General features: G+C 38.1%; 1 protein-coding gene across 8 annotated transcripts; it reads left to right on the top strand.

Moving 5' to 3' along the window:
- Positions 1–173: 173 nt before the first annotated feature.
- Positions 174–20,302, top strand: micu3a (mitochondrial calcium uptake 3a). 8 transcript variants are annotated; one of them, XM_086082096.1, is made up of 16 exons: positions 174–495; positions 3,674–3,821; positions 5,984–6,015; positions 6,739–6,817; positions 9,231–9,278; positions 10,353–10,435; positions 10,620–10,691; positions 11,902–11,943; positions 12,558–12,653; positions 15,662–15,676; positions 17,190–17,284; positions 17,449–17,620; positions 18,574–18,682; positions 18,780–18,937; positions 19,688–19,752; positions 19,934–20,302. In XM_086082096.1, the coding sequence occupies exons 1-16, from the start codon at positions 235–237 to the stop codon at positions 19,938–19,940; spliced, it is 1,482 nt and encodes a 493-aa protein (XP_085938222.1). In that variant the 5' UTR covers positions 174–234; the 3' UTR covers positions 19,941–20,302. The 8 variants fall into 8 exon arrangements, with proteins under 8 accessions (XP_085938222.1, XP_085938224.1, XP_085938226.1 ...); XM_086082098.1 differs by lacking the exon at positions 15,662–15,676; XM_086082100.1 differs by lacking the exon at positions 11,902–11,943.
- The last annotated feature ends 104 nt before the right edge of the window (positions 20,303–20,406 follow it).

Consider the following 20,406-nt stretch of genomic DNA (forward strand, 5'->3'; position numbering starts at 1 on the left):
CACATGTTAATTATTGAATCTGCCAAACATTATTAAAGGCATAAACTCAAACTCGTTGCCTTAAACAAAAAAACATGATTCTTTGTCGGTCGTAATCAGCATTTTTTTAAATGCACGTTAATATTTACATTGTACAGTACTTCTCGCGATAGTCCAAGTCACGCGATAGCTCCAAGCTGTCCTCAAAGTTCTGACCACACCAGCACCATCTTAGCGGCATCACTAACAGCAGCGATGGCCGCCTTCCGCAGAGTGGCTTCGCTGGCCGTTAAGCTTAGCCTGTGCTCGGTGTCGAGAAACGAGCTGACCGGGCGTCAGACGGCCTCAAGAGCGCGGAAGTGTCTCACTTTAGGGCTTTGTTTGGCGGCGGGGGGTGCAGTGGCACTTTACTACTACGAGGACATGACTAACCGCAGAAGCTGGAGGAGGACGATGGGGACTCGCAGCATCCACGGTTTGCTGCCTTCCATCCCGGCCGTTGAAGCCAAAGAGAAGGTGGGTTGCTAACCGGGGCGGTACTAAGGCAACATGACGGCCATACGACTTAATTAGACATCGCTACTAATTTATATGCTTGTTCGTGTTTGGTCACCAGGGCCTTGTTTATTTCATCCTTTGTGAAATAAATCCTCGACTAATTACACATCGACTCTCACAAATGAACGAATATGAATATAGTCGTTATGTTTTGATGGTGTCCGTATAAAATAGAATGTAGTTTGTTCCGAAAACGGCTGCTCACTATTTGGCAGCTGGGCGATGTGCGCGCGCACATGTAGTGATGGCGCTCTCCGTTCCAGCTGGTGCTGAAATGTCAACATGAGCAGTCACCGCAACACAGCTTTGAATTGAAATTTGAGAAGCAGGTGTACAGGAAGCGATAGCACGGTGGATCCAAAAAGCCTTTTGCTGGCATTTCAGCGAACTGATTTGGATAAAAACATAATCAATATGCGTAAATAAGTAAAAACTATATTGGCTATTAGTGTAGGAGGAATTTTATGGGGGCCTCTAGTAACGTGAGGCCCTAGGCAACTGCCTAGGTTGGTAAATCCGCCTCTGGCTGGATGTGTGTTTAGAAGGGCTGCATCACCTTGGAGTTTTCATGTTCATCCTGTGCTTAGTGGGTTTTTTCTTGGTAATCTGGTTTCCACCCACATTCCCCCCCAAAAAACATGCAAGGTTGGTTTATTAGGTTCATTAAACACTTGAAATCAATGTTTCCTGATCTTTAATCAACACATTTTACATTAGAAAATAATCTCAAAACAAAAATGTCACAAATGTGGATACACAAGTTATATATCTTCTGCCATCTGGTGGAAGAGCATTTAATTGTTCCGCCTGTCACTATACATCGTTGGCATAAATACAAGAACATTTTATTGGTATTAGGAAAATAATAATAATGTTGAACTTGGACCAATATGTGAGATTGGATAATTTCCCGCAGTTGACCAGGGCCCAGTTGTTAAATTCTCGGTTATTTTAACCACTGTTTAACCCCTAACTGGCGGTTCTATTTCGTCCCTCCCGACCGCCAGGTGGCGGTGCTGGACTCATAGAACCGTAGTTACATACGTAATTTTCGTTAAATTCTTAACTCGCCGTTAACTAACCGGCCGTTAAATATGCGTTGTTCAAAACACGTTTAGTCTCGCTGTTTAACGGCATCGTCAAAGTTAACCGTGCCGTTTGTCACTGGTTAGCACCGATACATCCCACAATTCCTCTTTTTGTTTACTTCCGGGTCGGCGCAAGAAATGGATACTATCCAAACGATCCCTCGCACTCGGCGCCAGAAAATAAGCAGGAACTTTTCTGCTGACAAAGAAAACGTTTTTCAATCAATGGTTGAAGCAATTTAGGAGTTAATGTGAAATATATATATATATATATATATATATATATGTATATATATATATATGTATATTTTTGTCATAATTAATTTTTTTCCTACTGTGTATTTTTAGTGAATATTTTTGTGTTTTTGCTAATATTTTTGTAGCATATAATATTGCATGTTTTTGTCTGATTTTGTTTCTCATATTTTTGTCTGTTTTTTGTCTAACATATTTGACTGATTTGTATTTTTATGTCATATTTTGATAAAATAGTTTTGAATTATTTCTTGTTTTTGTATTTACATCTAGTATGTGTGCATTTTTCATCTAATATTTAATATTATTATAATATTTAAATATTTGTAATTGTTTTAAATAATAAATAAAAAATGTAACTTATAAAAAATTTAAACAATAATTAACCGCTATTCACAGTGTTGTCTGTTTGATTATTGACGTGAAAGCAAACAAGAAACATCACAGGTAACCTCTCTTTGGAATCACCTCCCACTAAATGTGGGGCAAGCCTTCTCTCTGTCCATTTTTAGAACTCGTCTTAAAAAACACATTTTTATTATTTCTCTTTTGAAAGCTTGACTCCAGCACAGTGTGATTGTTTACCAAAATACATACAAATGTTACACTTTTATTTTTTAAGCAACAGCTTGAGAAAACCAAGTCACATGTATTGTAAACAAGCTCTCCTGTTACAGACCAGCTGTGGTTAGAAGGTGCGTAAACGACGTCATTGCACATTTACGTCAAGACGGAGCATGTGCAGACATGACATAGCCTGGATATATCTACCTATATGAATGAAATTCCATTAGGATTCGCCGTGTTTATTCCAATTGTATGGAGCATTTTAATTTCGCTAATGTTGCAGCGGTTTACGAAAATCTTAAATATACTTTTTAGGAATAAAATTTCAGTCTCGTTTTTGATGAACACTTAACGCCTTTTACGCTGCTGTATTTTAATGCTGGTCATTATGGTGTACTTGGAGTGCTAAGGTGGTACCTGGTGTAAAACGTTTGATAATCACTCTCAAGTGAGAGCACCATCTGTTGTGAGGTCAGAAAAGAAAGACGAAGCAAGGTTTTTTTTGGCTATACACAAGCACATTACATATCTTGACATTTCATTTAAAACAACACAAATTAAGTTGACCTTACTCATCTAGCATGGCATGGCATTAGAAACTAACTGCCTCACTTTTTAAACTTTATTCCTTAGTGAGAGTCAAAACCACAGCCTTCTCACGCTACTCTCTGCAAAGTAGCAGAACCCTCATCTCATATTTATGCTCCCTCAGTGAAGGCAGCATCAAAGCTTTATGAATGGATCGGTATGCTCATTAGCATGTTAGCTGAGCTGTGCAGAAACCTCGCTGCAACGAGCCCTGTGGCCAAGCAGGTTTAAATTTGGAAAGCTGTCTTGTAATTACGAAGCTTCATGCAGCACCAACTGGTGGCGTAGCACTGCAGCTAATCAAGTTGATGGGCTGGCTGCTTAGAGATTCCAATCATGTTGAAAGTATACTGGGAAAAAAAAATGCGTGTGCCCTTGCACTGAAGCTTGTTATCACACAAAAGGGCCTGACTCTATTTATAATTTGAAGCTTTGTGCAAAGATAATAAAAAAAAAGATACAGCAAAAAGGAGACATGTTTTTTTTATTATAGGCTTGGTTTGTGTATATGGGGCTGAGCTCTCTACATCAAATCAGCCATGAATAATATACTGTATATAGAATAGTTCATCACTTTATTTCATTTTTTTTCAGTCATATATCAGTTTTAAAGTGTACCGTTTTTTTTTGTTCTACAGGCACATCCAATGGACTTTGAGGAGGGAGATGTGCACATGTCATCCCATGAGCATCGTTTCCGTATGTTTAGCTCTGCGGAGTATGAAGGGCAGCTCTACATGACTCCTCAGAACTTCATCGAATCAGTCACCATGAGCGAACCGAGAAGTATGTATAGCATTGTTTTCTACACATAAAATACAGAGTAGAAGGGGCTTTGTTTTTTTGTGGCCTTTTCTTCATTGTTACTGATGTTGTAGACATCAGCACGTGCTTCCATGAGTAAAAGAAAATGTGTTTTGGTGTCAGTTCGTATGCACACATTTGTTTTGGAGCATGAGTTTGATGAACTTAAAATGAAGCTCAACACATGAATACAAATCTCGTCAGTAGTTTCCATAAAATGGTCGTCTCTGCTCTGGGGCTGGGTGTTGTATCGTTATTGTATTGTTATCTAGATATGAACATTCAAGATATTAATATAGAAAATGTAGTCAATGCCATTCAACTGTGTAGTCTTTGCACGCTCACGCTCGCATATACAGCTCAGACCAACCAACCAACATCATACCTCCTTTCAAGTTTGGCGTTGATCGACAGCCAAAGCTAGCCAATGACGATCATCTGATGGACAGCAGGAGAGGGAGACTCACACGCAGAAATGCAGACGCAAGCGAGACAAAGCTGTGCACTGCCAAGAATTGTGTTTTACAGCAATACTTCACCATATATATAATTTAATGTGTACCTATTTATTGTTAAAGCACAGTTGCACTACAGTGTGAATTTAATTATTTTTTATTTATTTATCTATTTAATATTTCCACATCCTTTTAGATTTAGATTTTTTATTTAATTGCTTGTTCTTAAAAAAAGGCTTAGTTTTCGCCAAGCCCATTGTAATATATCGTTATCGTATTGCTATATGTACCTGCCATGAATATCGAGATACAAAATGTTGTCTATATCGCCGAGGCCTGCTCTTCTCTAATAGCGCCCTAATTAACTTAACCACTGGTTGCATCACCTTGTTTAAAAAAGAAATGCCTGACCTCAATAGATGCCTTATTTTTTGCATGACATTAAAAATATCTGGCATGTCATGTTTGTAATTACCTTTTTAACTCATTCACTGCCATCGACGGCTATAGACGTCAAAAATTCATTTGAACTATTTCTACTAGTTTAACATTTTTCACACTTTTGTTAACAAGAGTATGAATACCTAGAATGTTTTTATTGTATTAGAACAGATATAAAATTTGTGATTAATCGTGAGTTAACTAGTGCATTCATGCGAATAATTATGATTAAAAATTGTATTAGCCTGACGCCCCTAATTTTAAATAATCTTTTCTTTAAAAAAAGAAAAGATTATTAAAAAAATAATAATAATAAAGAAGAGATTATTAAAAATTAGGGGCATCAGGTGATTAAAATTTGTAATCGTAATTAATCACATGACTTCACTCACGATTAATCACAAATTTTATATCTGTTCTAAATGTACTAAAAAAATTCTAGGCTTTTATACTCTTGTTAACAAAAATGGTTTTTTTTAAACTAACAGAAATAGTTCAAATGAATTTTTGACGTCTATAGCCGTCGATGGCAGTGAATGAGTTAATGTATGTTTTATTGTACACAATTCCATGGTTGACCTGATCGCGGCTATCTCTGCCGACCTGCTGCCATTAGAAACAAATTTGCTGAGGTAACCTCAAAGCAGATGGCCTTAGAGCTTTTGTTTAGTCTAAGGTTATTGTTAGTCAGACACATATACAAATTGACACTGCCGCACACAGACCTCCCTTCATTCAACATTTGCTCACATTTACACTTTGTAATGACTAACAAATATCTAAACTCCCCTTATCGTCACCGTTTCCCCCACACGTCACATTTTCTGTTCTTAAGTGGGCAGTTGTTGCGTATTATGCACCTGTATGAGTGTTTACATGTGCGCTGCGCCTGACATATGATACAGCCACACAAATCCACACACTCAGCAGCCGACATCCTCTAATGCCCCCTTTGAAGTTGAATTAAGATGAACTTTGTTGTATAAAACAGAACAAAAGTAGCATGTGCTTTTACTGGGACATTCCACCTACTACAAAGATGAGCACAGGGCACTTTAGATGGGCCTGTGATGATCACAGTTGTATATACAATGTGTGTGCGCGCGCGTGTGCGTGCTGTGTGTTGTGACTGTACCGTGCACATTAAGACCCATTTCTAGATAATACAGATGCTATCTGACAGAGCCCACCCAAACCCTCTTCTCCTCTTTCCCTTCTTTTTCTCTCTTTTGTCTGGCTCCCTGGCAGGCAAGAGGCCCTGGAGGTCCCTGACCAAACAGGTGGGAGACACACTCTGAAAGCTTCTTTCTTCCTTCCTCCATGTTGTCAGCATTTGTTGTATTTTACATGTGGTGGTCTGTTTAAATTGACTTTCTTTATTAACTCCCTTATTGCCATGTATATTATGTGGCCGTTCGTAGTGAGATATACAGTTCTGCTGATCGCCATTTGACTAAATGTGTTTAATTATGAGGAAAATTATTAACAAGTACTGCATTCACTTTTTTTTTTTTATATTCAGTTTGATGAACCCTGACAATAGCTATCTTATTGTTCTTCTTGCATTGAGCAGATTATTGCTGCATGGAGTGGTTGTTTCATAGCGGAGGCATGAGTGGATGTTACTCAACTTCCAACAGTTGACTTTATGGTGTTCTATTTTTAGAAACTAGTTGAGAATGAATCAGCAGTGCCCCTGCTGGTTACAGCTAAGAATGCACCCAGTGTGAACTAAAATTTGTCTCAAAATATAAACCATTTACAATCAATTCCACACAATAGACTCAATTCAGGCTGTTCACTAGCTTCTAAAAAAAAGATTTTCAGAAATTAAAGACTTGCCACAAGCACAAAAAATATAACACTATATTTCTTATAAATTAATTTGTGATATGTTTCAAGCAATGCTTGCAGACAGTAAATTGTTGTGAATGAAACATAATATTGGCCAATTTCCAATAGAATCTTCACGGGCGACTTTTATTTGGTACATATTTTTCCAGGAGCTGGAGAAAATCCTATCAGATACTCCCCCTGTATGGAGAGGATCGTCCAAACTATTCCGTAACCTGAGAGAACGAGGTACAATATGCACTCAAACACACACATGTACACACAGATACTACAAGCAGAAAAGGCACTTTGCACATCCAAACCATTATTTGTAACCGTGTCTAATTTTCTACAGATCACTACGGATTATGAGTTGTTGTTTTGGCGTCAGTGTTTTATTTACCACATTATTCACTTCGCTTGGTTAAGATTATATTTATGAATCTATGAGGCTCACATGTCAAATTCCATATTTTGCTCAGTTTCAGGGTTTACCTGCCAATGTGTGTATTTTTGTGAGTCACAGTAGGTGTCTCTAATCCGAGGTTGGAGGCATGCTGTCTCTCCTGACAGCCAACCAACCTGCTGACCAAACTAAAAATAAACCACATCTCCTCTCCTCTCCTCTCTTCACTCCTCTCATTTCCTCATACTGTATAACATATCTGTAAGTATGCAACACCAATGAGATATGAGATAATGAGGTATTATAGGCAACCCCCCTCTCAAAAAGGAGATGTATATCTGTGGGCATTTCCCCATTCAATTTCGCAATATGTCAGTTAATGTCCTGATATGTATGCAATACAAACTGTGTTTGTCTGGACACGTATTCCTATGCGGAGCGGGAACAGCTAAATTCCTTGGAATGGCTACAAGATTCTGAGAATGACAAAATTAAATGGAATGCTCTGTGTGTGTGTTTCATGTTTTTTCCATCTGTGATATTAAGATTCCTTTGTAGTTGTATTATAAAAATGGGATTTGATGTTCTTGGAAAAAAATGGACGGGACTTAGGAACAGGTACTGATAAAATAATGGTATTGCAGAAGGGTTGTCAATCTTAAGAATTACTATCAGCACTACTTTAAAACCAAGATTTGCATTTGGTGAAGCCATTCTTGAATAATGTGTGAAAACGTATGTCGAAATCTAACTAAATGTAGTGTATACAGAGTATTTATTCATAAGCATCTGTCTCCTAGGGCGCTCTCAGTGGTTTGAGTGCATGACATGGGGGGGGGGGGGGGAGGACTTCTGTTCCAATTCAGCTCCTTTACACAAAGTAGTCGCGCAGTAGGAAACACAAGCCTGTCACCTGTTCTACCCGGTGTCATGTTCACCGACACGCATACACACAAATCCACATCCACGAGAAAGCAATGTCCCGTAACACTCAAGCGAGTCACCCTGAACTATCTGGACAATCAGACAGAAAGCGAAAAAGAGTGTTAATAGGCCCAAAGCAAGAAAGGATCATGTCCTGAAACATTTTTCACCTGCTTATACAAACACGCACACGCACACTCTTTACTTGACATCAGGCTTGAATAGAAGGAAATAGTCGCAACTTGACCGGATTTCTCCAAAATGAACATCTGTCAAAATCCAACATCTGACTGCAAAATACTTTCAAATTCAACCTCAGTAGCAACAATTTTGAAAATTGCGAGAAATTTAGCTTGTGTGAGGCCTTATAGCCTTCCTGGAGGAACAATGATGTATTATTTTGCCTAGTTACAATTTGGCCAGAAAAGCACCTTCAAATTAGGGTAAAACCATATACTGTTACTTCATTATTTCTCAACATAGCTTTACAAAAATTTACACATTAATGTACTTGGCAATGCTGAATTAGATTTTTAGCTTTTTCTTATGAACATGCTCATTTAACATCCCCCCCAAAGTAAAACATATTTTCAAGGGATGTTTTTTTTTTCTCAAAACGAATATAACAATGTTAAGATGTTCAAATTTTGACTTAATAAAAATGTGTTGTTCTGCACATTCAATTATTGTACAGGGATGTGCTGTGAGTCGCGTCTGCTTGTGAAATCTGTTGTTTCTATGTTCAAACCAATGCCATTTTTGTCATGAACAGTTGCTATAGGTTTCAAGGATTATACTGAAACCTGAAACACAATTCCGTCAACTTTGTCGTTGTTGTTTGGATGTCATGCACAGCTGCAATCGATGCTTTAATTTTTGTCTGCTAGTTTGCTTTGTTCAATTAGCTGACATTTCAGCTAAAAATATCAGTAAAAAAGCTTATACAATTCCCAAGTGTTCTTCAAGTGGGCTCCTTAAAATTGCAGTGATGTTGCAAACTGCGTTATTTGCCCTAAGATAACTCAACTTAAATAGTGCAAATTAAACATTATTCATGAGAAGAGCAGTGTCGGCAATAGGATAGATCGTGTGTTTTAGTCAGCAATAGTTTTCTCATGATTTTATCTGTAATGGAGGATTTTAGAGGTGTTTGAAATGCAAATAAAGTTGTTGTTGTTTTTTTATGGCGGCCCCTTGTCACGCTGCTAGAAATAGTGTGTGACCAAATGGATTATTGGTTTACTTCAAGGAGATACGGGAAAATATGCTATATTCTTGAAAATATTATTGTGTGCCATTGTGTCTCTGATTCCCTTGTGGTCTTGTTGCTAGGTATCATCTCATACACGGAGTACCTGTTCCTGCTCTGCATCCTGACAAGTGAGTATGTCTATATCCTGCTGTTGTGCACTATACTTATTTGGGAGAGCAAAATTGGTGAAAGTATTGCATCAGCTATTGCTGTAGTTACAATTTCCCCTCCGGGTAAGTTAGACACAAAGACTACAACTACTGTAGTTCTATAACTGTGAAGTGAAATGTACTTTACCATGGTAATTACAGTGCAAACCTTCAGCACAAAAGTTACATTTTCAACATACCCAAGACATGGTCATAATCAGGAAAGGCTTAAAAGGTCAAATACATGTAATGGATAAAACAACCGTGAGCAAATCAGTCAGTGACCGGTTGACCACTTGCTGCAACGGATAAACAGCGACCCCTGGGGTTCTTATTAGGAAACATTTTGAGATCCCACCCAGTACAGTACAGTTCATTAAACCACAAACAACATGGTGATTGTCAAGGAAGAAGCAGATTGCCCTGGCCTCTGTATCTGATATTTTACTAAGAGAGGAAACAGCCGTGAAATAAAAGTAGATTGTGTTGTTATTCAAGAGGCGTTTTAGCTCCACATTTTGCTTGTTCAGCCACAACCAACTACATATGTATTTATGAATATACATATGTATGCTTAAGTATGATACAGCTTGCGGCGATGGCCGAATGGATGTCACTTTATTCCCATCTATCGGTGAATGTAACTTTTGTTGTGAAAGCTGCCATGCATTTTGGCGACTAGAACTCTCCATGTTTCACTTTTTATCCACAGTTACATATGAAATTATAAATAATAGTTTAGTGTTATTATGAAATGCAGTACTTTAATATACTGTATTGGTACAGCTTGGCGACGACTCGATTTCACTCCATACCTGCAAAGGTTTTTTGTTGTTGTTCCTGTGATGAGGTCCAAAAGCAATCCACTTCAGGCAACCTCTATAGTACTAGTCAATATAATGGAGTGAAGCAATTAACTAAAGTCAAGGACATGCTCATTTATACTGTATCTGACCATTGTCGTGACTGTGGTGTATGCTATTTGGTTATTTACAATTACCTTTAACAGACTCTGTTGATAACTCTCACCATGTGTGTTCTCCTCTGCTGCAGAGCCCCATGCTGGTTTTAAGATTGCCTTCAATATGTTTGATGCAGACGGCAACCAGATGGTGGACAAGAGGGAGTTCTTGGTGGTAAGTCGCTAATAGGAAGCGTAACCCAATCATCCATGAGATCATTTTCATTCTGTTGTCAGTTTTATTTCTTACATTACTGATGAGGATTTGTCTTAATGTGCTTAATATTTGATCACAGTGTATTAAAAAAAAAAAAAAAAAAATCATGTCATAAAGAGCTTTATTCTTGACCCCTTTGCAGCTTCAGGAGATCTTCCGGAAGAAAAATGAGAAGAAGGGGAGGAAAGGGGATGCTGAGAAGTCAGCACAGTTGGTAAGTGAGTTGGTAATCAGGATCAAGGACCCATACGGTATAATAGTATAAATATAACAACACATTTTCCCAAGCGTCCTGAATATAATTGATGGTGTGACGATTATGGATTGTCAATGTAGACTTGAAACTGATTCCACTGATTCATTGTATTGAGACTAATAGTAATATTGGATAATCCAATCAGTATACATTAAAGGCTCTGGTCATTTTAAATCATTCACAAAGGTATTGTGATGCAACTGTTGCTTTGGTGGTGTGCATTTGAGGTTACTGAACTGCTGTGCCAAACTGTGGATGCATTTAAAATCTTAGATCATGAAATCACCATTTATTGTCAACTTTGGAGATATTAGGATATGAACCTGTTATCTAACCATGACTGAGTGCATGCTGCCTTACAAGTTTCTGTTCTCTGTTGTACCATGACGGTGACATCCCAACTGTACTGAATCAAATGGATATACTCTTGTATAATTTGTCGTATTCCATGCTCCTGTGATTAAGGCTTAGGAACAACATTTTCTTGTATTCATTAGCTATACTAATAATACTGGTACTCTGGCCTTCAACATTTTTAGCGGTAAATGCTTAGTGAACTTTAAGATAGATTCCAAAAACTATGCACAATCATCACGTCAAATCACAACAAGGGAAGTGTGAATAACTTTTCATGGGTAAGAAAAATATTTTTGGGCTTTTTTTCCCTCCTCAAATGTTTTGTTAGCAGATCTTGACAAAAAAAGCAAACTCCATGAAAATTGGTTGAGATATGAGCACGTTTTTTTTTTTGTTTTTTAACTACAACCTGCCAAAGTGGGAGTAGCACTGTTACCCACCACAGCTGAAATTCACCCGCATTTAACAGGCTGGCAGGTGTTAACATCAAGCCCTCCGTATTACATTTAAGATTATTAAAAAAAAAAACACACACATCTTGTATATACTATGAATTTAGTATACATCTAGATCATATTTCGATGCTCATTTTAAAACATGTTTTGTGAAATGTGTGTTGCTCTAAGATATAATCAATCAGAGAGGCATTGGAAATGACATGTCCCTCCCTATGCAGAGTGTATCCACAACCTCTCCTTGCATGTACTAACATGTCTTTTATCTTCTCTCCTCCCTCTCTGACTGCATGCTCTGCCGTCCTCTCTCTTTCTCTCTCTGTCTCTCTCCCTCATGCCTCTTCTCTGTGTGGTAGAGTATGCAGCTGTATGGATATCAGGTTGCCCCCATGAACAGCGTATGTATCCAAAAACATACCCGCGTAGTGTCCTTTTTGCTCACCTTAGACGGTTTAAGAATGTGATTAAAGGGTGAAATTTCCAGATTAAATAATTGATTGCTCTAAAACTATACTTGTTGGTGGGATATTAAACGGCTTTACAAAGGGATAATTCAACCAGTATTAGTCACCGAATACTGGTCTATTTGTAATATTTAGTGCTAGTTATGCAGTTAAACCGAAGGAATATAGCCAAGGTTTAATTTAAAATAATTTTATTTTTTGCCATTAGCTCTGTGATGAAAATGAGGAGGACTAACTGACGAGGAGTAACATATGTAGAGTCATCTGGAGTAGCAGCCTGAACAATGTAGATTGCAGTCCAGCCCAGCGGGAATTTGCCAGAATGTCTGCTTTACCCAATTCAGACCTGAATGAGAGTATTATGGTTTGGAATGAATGACTTTCCAAACTGAACATTGAATGGCCAGCAGATGCCACATATTTATGTTACTCTGAACCCCACATCGTATTACTATTATGATTTGATAATGGGAAAAATGCAGAAGCTACTTCCTGAAGTGGCGGTGTTAGAAGTGAACTGACCTTGGCCCCCTTGACCACCCCTACAGGTGCTTAAAAAAGACAGTCAGGAGTTTGTGGCACGGAGTTACTGGGACGTTCTAAGGCGAGGCGCCAGCCAAATCCTCTTTTCTGACCTGGCGGAGGTACACAGACCCAACTGTCCTCTATCCTGTCATTCCTACTGTGTTTTACGTTTACCCGTTTGTTTGTTTTTAATTTAATTCTAATTCCCTGTGTTTTTATCGCCCAAACCAGAATAAGACCTAAAATGCATGAAGACAATGAGACTATTTCCACAATGACTTCCCTTAAAACAAAAAAAGCATAACAGTTATGCAATTGACAAGTTGCATTATTAAACTGCAGTCAAGATGTCCCAAATGTCTTTATTCATTTGTCTACTTAATATTAGTTGAGATGTGCCACCATGTCGTTCCCAGCCTCCCCCCATTTCCCCCCATTTTCATTTCCTTAGACTTTTTGTTTTTTCTTGAAGTTTATGCACTCATTACAGTACATAAACTTCAACTTGTATTCCTTTTTATTCCCCTAAATTAATGTATTTATTTTTAAGAAATCAAGTTAAAAATAATTCTTATGGATATAGCACATTTATTCTCGATGTGTGTTTGTTCTTATTATTTCTTAACCTGTACTATGCTGGTATGACATGATTGTCCAATAATATTAGGTGATACAGTATAATGTAGTGTTTGTCTAATAACCAATCTCGTGTTTTATTTATTTATTTATTTGTATCTATCTTTATGTTTCAATATGTGTTATAGAAGATAGAAGACTTCTAGAATTCAAAATGCTTACCTCAGAAATGTTTGCACATGAGAATACTTTGATTTCAAAAACTGTCAAATATCATTGTAGTTAAAAAGGTGATATACTTTATTGATCTTTCATCATATTTAATTAGAACGTACAGGAGTTTTCACAATTAGTATGACCTTTTTCTGCTAATTGACTGGAACAACTCGCGTGATTTTTTTTTTTACTTAATTAATATCGAGTAATTTACCAAATGTTTCATTGCCCTGTTGTAGAAACTGATGACACCGAATTGGTGAATGGTCATTCTGCTGAATAACAATCTCTAACATTTATAGATATTGAAATCACTGAGCACACGGTCCGATATTTTTAGGCTGTAAAACGACGTGAAATAGTTTGTAAGGCAGCAATCTGTGCAAAAAAAAAAAAAAAACAGTACCTGAAACGCACCTTGTAGGTGTTGCTAATGATTACAAACAGCTAAAACATAGCACGCTGGCTAGCTGCCTAATGACAGGCTTTGTGCTGCGGCGCTGCCGTGGTGGCGGAAGCTTAGGTGGAGGTAATGACAGTGAAGTGTATTGGGTCTGACCTTGTATTTACTCAGGAGCCTTTCATCTGCCGGCATGTCAGGTGGACACACGGGATCAGGCAAAGTGACAAGAAGAAAAAAAACAATAAACAAAATGGAAAACATCTGCCAAATTCAAATTGCTTGACGCTAGAACGTGAATACATTATGCAAACATACGCAAAAAGGTAGACTCAATTGTGGAAACAGGAATGCACCGAAGTGAGAGAATACACTTGAGATAAGAAGTAGTTGATCAGATAAATAGAGTAAAAGAGGAAGAGATCAAATCACCAAAAAGGTGAGGCAAGATTGGCGGCCAGAGGTCAGCGGACAACAACTTTTAAAGTACAAAGTGGGCGGGTAGAAGAGCGCCTCGGGAAGCCCTTTGAGTGCAAAAGAAAGAAGCGGGTTGTATTTAAAGGAGGATGTGTTTACTCAACAGATTAGTCAAGCTCTTTGCTTTTGTGTAGCAAAAGAGGCTCTTACTGACAGCTAGAGGAGGAGGCGCTGACAGTCACCATGAGGAGAAAGGAAATCAGGGTAAACTGAGAACATGCAGTATGAGAGGAAAATAAGGGGCTGCTGGGGAAGGTAAAAAGGAATGACAGGTGAGAGACGAGGGAGAAAAGACCAGGTCATGGGAAGGAAAACTTGGGAGTCGCCCGTGTCCCTGGAAAGTGTTGCTAACTGACAGTCGGACTTAAAGACTGACGAAGACCTGGCATCCTTGAGGTATTAGTCCCGGGTTCGGAGGATGACATCAGTAATTACTGTTTTTACATTTGACATAAATGATCAAAAGTGTTTTGGAACACACACACTTCTTTCTGCCTGTGAGCAGAGTAATGATGTTGTCGTCGTGGGGGTGGTTGAGCTCACAATGGTACCGCCGCACTTCCAGGAATGATAGCATTGTTATGATCACTTTGGCGTTATATCTGTATCTCTCCACATTATTGCCGCGGGTTTAGTGAAGAGGTCAATATGTATAGCAGTAATTTATACTATGAGGAACAGCACATTGCATGAGAGGTTACCACATCTGCCTCACAGTTCTGAGTTAGGGGGTTCAAATGTTATGCCCGGTCTTACGTGGATTTTCTCAGTTTCCCACGTTCCCAAAACACAGTTTTGTTTTTAGGTTAAATTAAGAGGGAATTGTTGTTTGTCTATAAGCTCTGCAATTAGCTGGTGACCATGTTCAGAGCTTTGGTCCAGACTGTATGGAACAAGTACACAGCCCTTCCAATTTACAAAGAGACTAGCCGCGTTCTTAGGAAGAATGGTTGCGCGTACATTCTTTGGAACAGCGTGCTTGGCGATTTCACGAGACCCTTTTCGGCGTTCTTCATATTGAGGAACGTCATGTGTCTATACTAAAAACTGGTGTTTTGAATTTCAATCTAATGATTTCCCGCACTGCGTTTTGAGTCATCACGTTGCAAACTACACAACATGCACAAATGTTTTGGGACACTTGGCCATTACAGGGAGTGAATATTGAAGAAAATATGAAGTAGGTCACCCGTTTTGCAGCTATACAAGTTTCCACTATTCTGGAAAAACGTTATACAAGATGTTGGAGAACATCTGTGTGTTCATTCAGGGGTTTCTCAGCTTTTGTTGCAAATACAGTATTAACCAACAGCATTTATTTCCAGTGACATTTTAAATATTCTTTATTTAGAAAAGATCTAAATCATGCAAAGTGTAATCTTAATTCATGTGTCCTTAAAAACGCTAAAATATTTGCCCTTTTTGACTTTTTCGTCTTTGTCCTGCTTTGGGTTTTAGGATTTTAATCTTGAGGTAGAACCCCATTTAGCATTTTGGTGCAAATGTTTATGATAATGGCATAAATGCTCCTCCATCTTTGGCAAACATGGGATTTGATCCAGCGTCATCTCTGCATACAGTAGCATGGCCATCAAAAACAAAGTTTGGCAGCGATGGGCATGGCTGTGATTTACAATTGTTATCTACTTCCCCCTTTTCTGCCTTGATGCTGGATGTCTTTTTTTTTGGAACTGATCAAAAGCCAATTTCTATTCATGCCAATCCGGAAATATGCCCCACATTTAGTCACTTCAAAAGAAACCTTCACAAATCGTATTTATATGACTTTTTTTTTTTTTTATAGCTTTCATAATAGTTCAAAAGCATGATAAGCAACAGATTATATTATGTGTAAAGATAACAAATAGCACAACGTTTATTAATTGGCTCTAATAACGGAATGTAGACCTACTTGCCTAACTGGACGGAAGCGAATATGAGAGAATCAAATGAAAGAAAAAAGGTGGAATCTTCTCACATGCTCTGCATGTGTGCTCTTAAAATGCTGTGCTGTTAATGGTGTGACTCCGTTTGTTTGGCAAAATGCATGGAATGCGGTAGCTTGATTGCATCTTCACCAAACACTTCGTCTGTCCCGACCTCCGTCTTTTCTTCTGCGCCTCCTTCTTTTACATCTTCTTCCTTTCTATATTCTGATTCTACAACCCGGCATGTTTGGTGACAATGAGCATGACGAGTTTCAGCTGTATCCGTTATGCGCTTTAACGTAAGCGTCGTTTCTTTGCAAAAGTCTCTTTTCTGCTGTAACAACAAGAGTCACCAGTCTGGGCTACATCATTCTGATGATTAGAACTGTGTTGAGCTCTATCTATTATCAAGAAATAATAGTTGGAAGGCTCTAAGGATGTCTTCAAGTGTGCATCTTTGATCTTCGCTTGATTTCTCCTGGTAATGATGATACTTGTCTTCAAATAATGTACAAACTAAACAAGTTTGCCAAGACCGCTGTCAGATGTTTAAACTGTTATTTCAAGCATGAATTGGATAACTTGCTATATGTGCAAAACTAAAACGACAACATAATTGCGACCTGGGCTGGTGAATTGGTGTCACGGTAGCTGCTGACTGTTTTTTTGTTTATGTCAATTGATTGATATGATCTGCATACGCCAAATGACTTGACTGTGTATTTGCATTGTTGGATTAATAATGGTCTCGTCCTACTCATTCAGTTTCTCAATATACATTGTTGTGTATTTGTGCGTGTGGTCTTTTTTAATCTGTGAGCTGATCAAATTTTACAGTCAAAATCCTCTAATAGTGTCGTCCCACTTCAGTTTATTAGCTATTTCAGTGTGCACTGAGCACAAAGATCGCTTTGGTTTCATGTCGCCTGTATTGGCGCCCTTCTTTGGTATTGAGAAACGGACGATGTTTTCTAAAGAAGAAAGTGTTACTCTTGTTGAGTGGCCTCTCACCAGTCTTCTCTCGTTTCCCTTTTTGTCTCCTTTGCTTTTGACTTTAGCGTGCGGATGAGAGTCTAACTATTGATACCACCCTGCTGGTCCATTTCTTCGGGAAGAAAGGGAAGGCTGAGCTCAATTTTGATGACTTTTATAGGTATTATTTCGTAGCTTGCACAAAAAGCATGTGGACGACTCAATGCACGGCTATTCACACTACCAATTAGAAAGTCTTTCATTTTAAAATTAATATTATTACAGTATTTTTTTTTAACCCAATTTCAAATTGAAGTTTTGATATCCTTTGTTTTATATATTCAGGTTCATGGACAACCTGCAGACTGAGGTGCTGGAGATTGAATTTCTGACCTACTCTAAAGGGATGGCCACCATCAGTGAAGAGGACTTTGCCAAGATCCTCTTGCGTTTCACCAATGTGGAGAATATTGGTGCTTACCTGGAAAACGTCAGACACAGTATACCTGACGAAAAGGTACTTCACATCATGTTTTTCCCCCAATAGTGCTCCAATAAATGTGTTGGTCTTGTCTATTTGAACAAAAAAATTGCTTGACAGAAATAAATTCTTGTGATTTCAGTTGATAAAATTTGATGAGGCAGCCGTGTTTGCCGAAACTCATATTACTCCTACAGAGCGGACATGACATGTAAAGCTGATGTTTACAGTGATGTTTAAAATTAAATGGCTAAAAAGCTACTAAAAAAGATTGGCATTGACAAGAAAAAAAAAATTGGTATTTCAGAAAAAAGAACAAACTGATATCCACTGACTAGTTACTGCAAATTGTTGCTACACAAATTTCAAGTGATGTTTTGGCTGACATTTTATCTCTAGCCAGCAGCAGCACTTCTTCAATTCCCGCACACATCTGTTTGATTTATTCTTCCTCTGTAAGTTCTCCTGCCTCCCAGCCATGAATAGCACCTGAAATTTCCCACCACCATTTCTTCCTGCAGCTGTTGTCACTCTCCACACTTCAACGCTCCACTGCCTCGCTCGACCACACGCACACACACACACGCATGCGCAAATGCAGTTGGTCTTTGCTTTCTTGATCAACTGTATTCATCTATTAGTGTACCTGGATATGTCTCTTTATTTACAGTATGTCAGAAATTGATTGATTGACATTGGTATATGATAATTCATTTCCCAATAAACTTCCCATTTTCAATGTGAAAACAGGGTTACCGCCAGCCAGTCACATGATATATATATATATATATATATATATATATATATATATATATTTTTTTTTTTTTTTACATTATTGCCATTATTATTATTATTCCCATGAGCAGCTACTTTAGCTCATTCTACACATGTTGTTTTGCTGTGTATGTGTGTTTTTAAAAATAGATACATCAATGAGGAGGTGTGCCTCAAAGAGTCTTAATGTGCATCTTTTTCTTTTGCTGTTTAAGGGAATCACCTTTGATGAGTTCCGCTCCTTCTTCCAATTTCTCAACAACCTTGAAGACTTTGCCATTGCCATGCAGATGTACAATTTTGCTTCTCGCTCCATTGGACAAGGTTGGGACAAAGCTGTACAGCTAGAGTTATAGGCACATGTGGTCCCCTTTTTCTGTGTGCAGGGAAACACACAATATGTGTCTTTGTCTCCTGTCAGATGAGTTTGCAAGGGCAGTATATGTGGCCACTGGTCTCAAGTTGACACGTCACTTAGTCAATACTATCTTCAAGATCTTTGACGTGGATCACGATGACCAGCTCTCTTACAAGGAATTCATTGGCATCATGAAGGACAGGCTGCACCGAGGCGCCAGGGTGAGGAATGATATCTTTCTATCGATACGCACCAACGGAAAGAAGTGACTGAGAGCGGGCACTTGATACAGCGTCCTGCACATTAACTTGTTTTTCATAAATCATGAACGAATTGACAAAGCACTGAATGATTCAGTCAACAATTATTTTGAATGAACCGTTTTAATGAACTGATTCTTGTCGAAATAATTGCTCTTCCTTTCACCATTGTGTAGTGAAAGCTGTGGGGATGTTTTCATATGTTTGATCTTTGACATCTATGACAGCTTGGAGAAAAAAAGAGAGGCTGCTATCAACTCCACCTAATTATTTGAAGTGGTGAAAAAACTCCCAAGAAAAATGGAAACCACCTCGTGTCGCATCACTGAGCTGCTTCTAGAGTAAACACACTGCCCTCTAGTGGAGTTTTGTGATACGTAAATCAGTCGACTGTCAACTGTGTTCAACGAAATTAAGCTAACATTAGTTCTAGTTTATTTTTATTGTAGTTCCAGGTTTTTTTTCGTGACCCAGCAAGTGTTTTACGTCATTATCTTTAATAACTAAACACTTCTTCTCTGTCTTTTTCCCTCCTCTGACACACACTTGCATGCATTCTCTTGTTGTCCTTTCATGCTTGTTACATTGTTAACATTTAATTCATTCCCCATTTGCCTTCCTCTCTTTTAAACTGCTCCAAACATATTTTTCCCTGCTCATTTATCTCCCTGCGTTTTCTTTTTCTGTCGCGTCATCACATCAAATTCTCAGGGATATAAAGCAATGGAGCGAGCCATCTCCTTTAGAACCTGTTTGAAAAGAGAGCTGGCAAGCAGATAAGTATAGCCAACAATTTTACTTTGCTGATTAAAAGATCAGGTGTAATACACCAACTTGTCTGTGTTAGCCATTTTAGTAGTCGATTTTAGAATGTGATTTTGAAATATGCCGTAATACAAAAGTATTCATAACTGTTCAGTGTTATCACGACCATGCCACCCTTTGCTGTATGTTTACTAGGTGAAAGCCCAATGCCACATCTCCTTTCCCTGCTGTCAAGACAAATAGACTGGTCCTGGATGGGCGACACATATAGACTTGCTGAATGTCGGAACAACAGTGAAGAACAAGATGAAATATACTGAACGTTTTGGAAGAGTTCTACTAATAGTTTTACAGCATGACAAAATGTAAAATTGTATCACCTGCAGAAACAACCTATACATTGAAATAGCTTAGTGGCCATTATAGCCCAAGGATATTTTAAGTTACGTATGTACTTACTAATGTATTTGCATGATTGATTTAATTTAATTTAATTATCCCTATTTATTTGATTACTGATGTTTGCTTTGATTATTTTGTGTAATAAAATGAGAGTTGTTACTCTGGTGTACATATTTAATTGAAATATTAGATATAAATGTATTTTTTTAAGTTGGAAGTTTTCGTCTCCCAGTTAAATATATTAATTGAATAATGTTCTTGGT

The sequence above is a fragment of the Leptonotus elevatus genome, chromosome 8, assembly GCF_054856555.1.
Source record: "Leptonotus elevatus isolate MCC_2025b chromosome 8, RoL_Lele_1.0, whole genome shotgun sequence".
Taxonomy (NCBI): Eukaryota; Metazoa; Chordata; class Actinopteri; order Syngnathiformes; family Syngnathidae; genus Leptonotus; species Leptonotus elevatus.

Bases quoted from the DNA above. Each gene is read 5' to 3' on its own strand.
- micu3a (XM_086082096.1), top strand. From the start codon at position 235: ATGGCCGCCTTCCGCAGAGTGGCTTCGCTGGCCGTTAAGCTTAGCCTG. The intron at 17,285-17,448 runs GTATTATTTCGT...TTATATATTCAG, and splicing joins AATTTTGATGACTTTTATAG to GTTCATGGACAACCTGCAGA. The intron at 18,683-18,779 runs GTTGGGACAAAG...GTCTCCTGTCAG, and splicing joins TTCTCGCTCCATTGGACAAG to ATGAGTTTGCAAGGGCAGTA.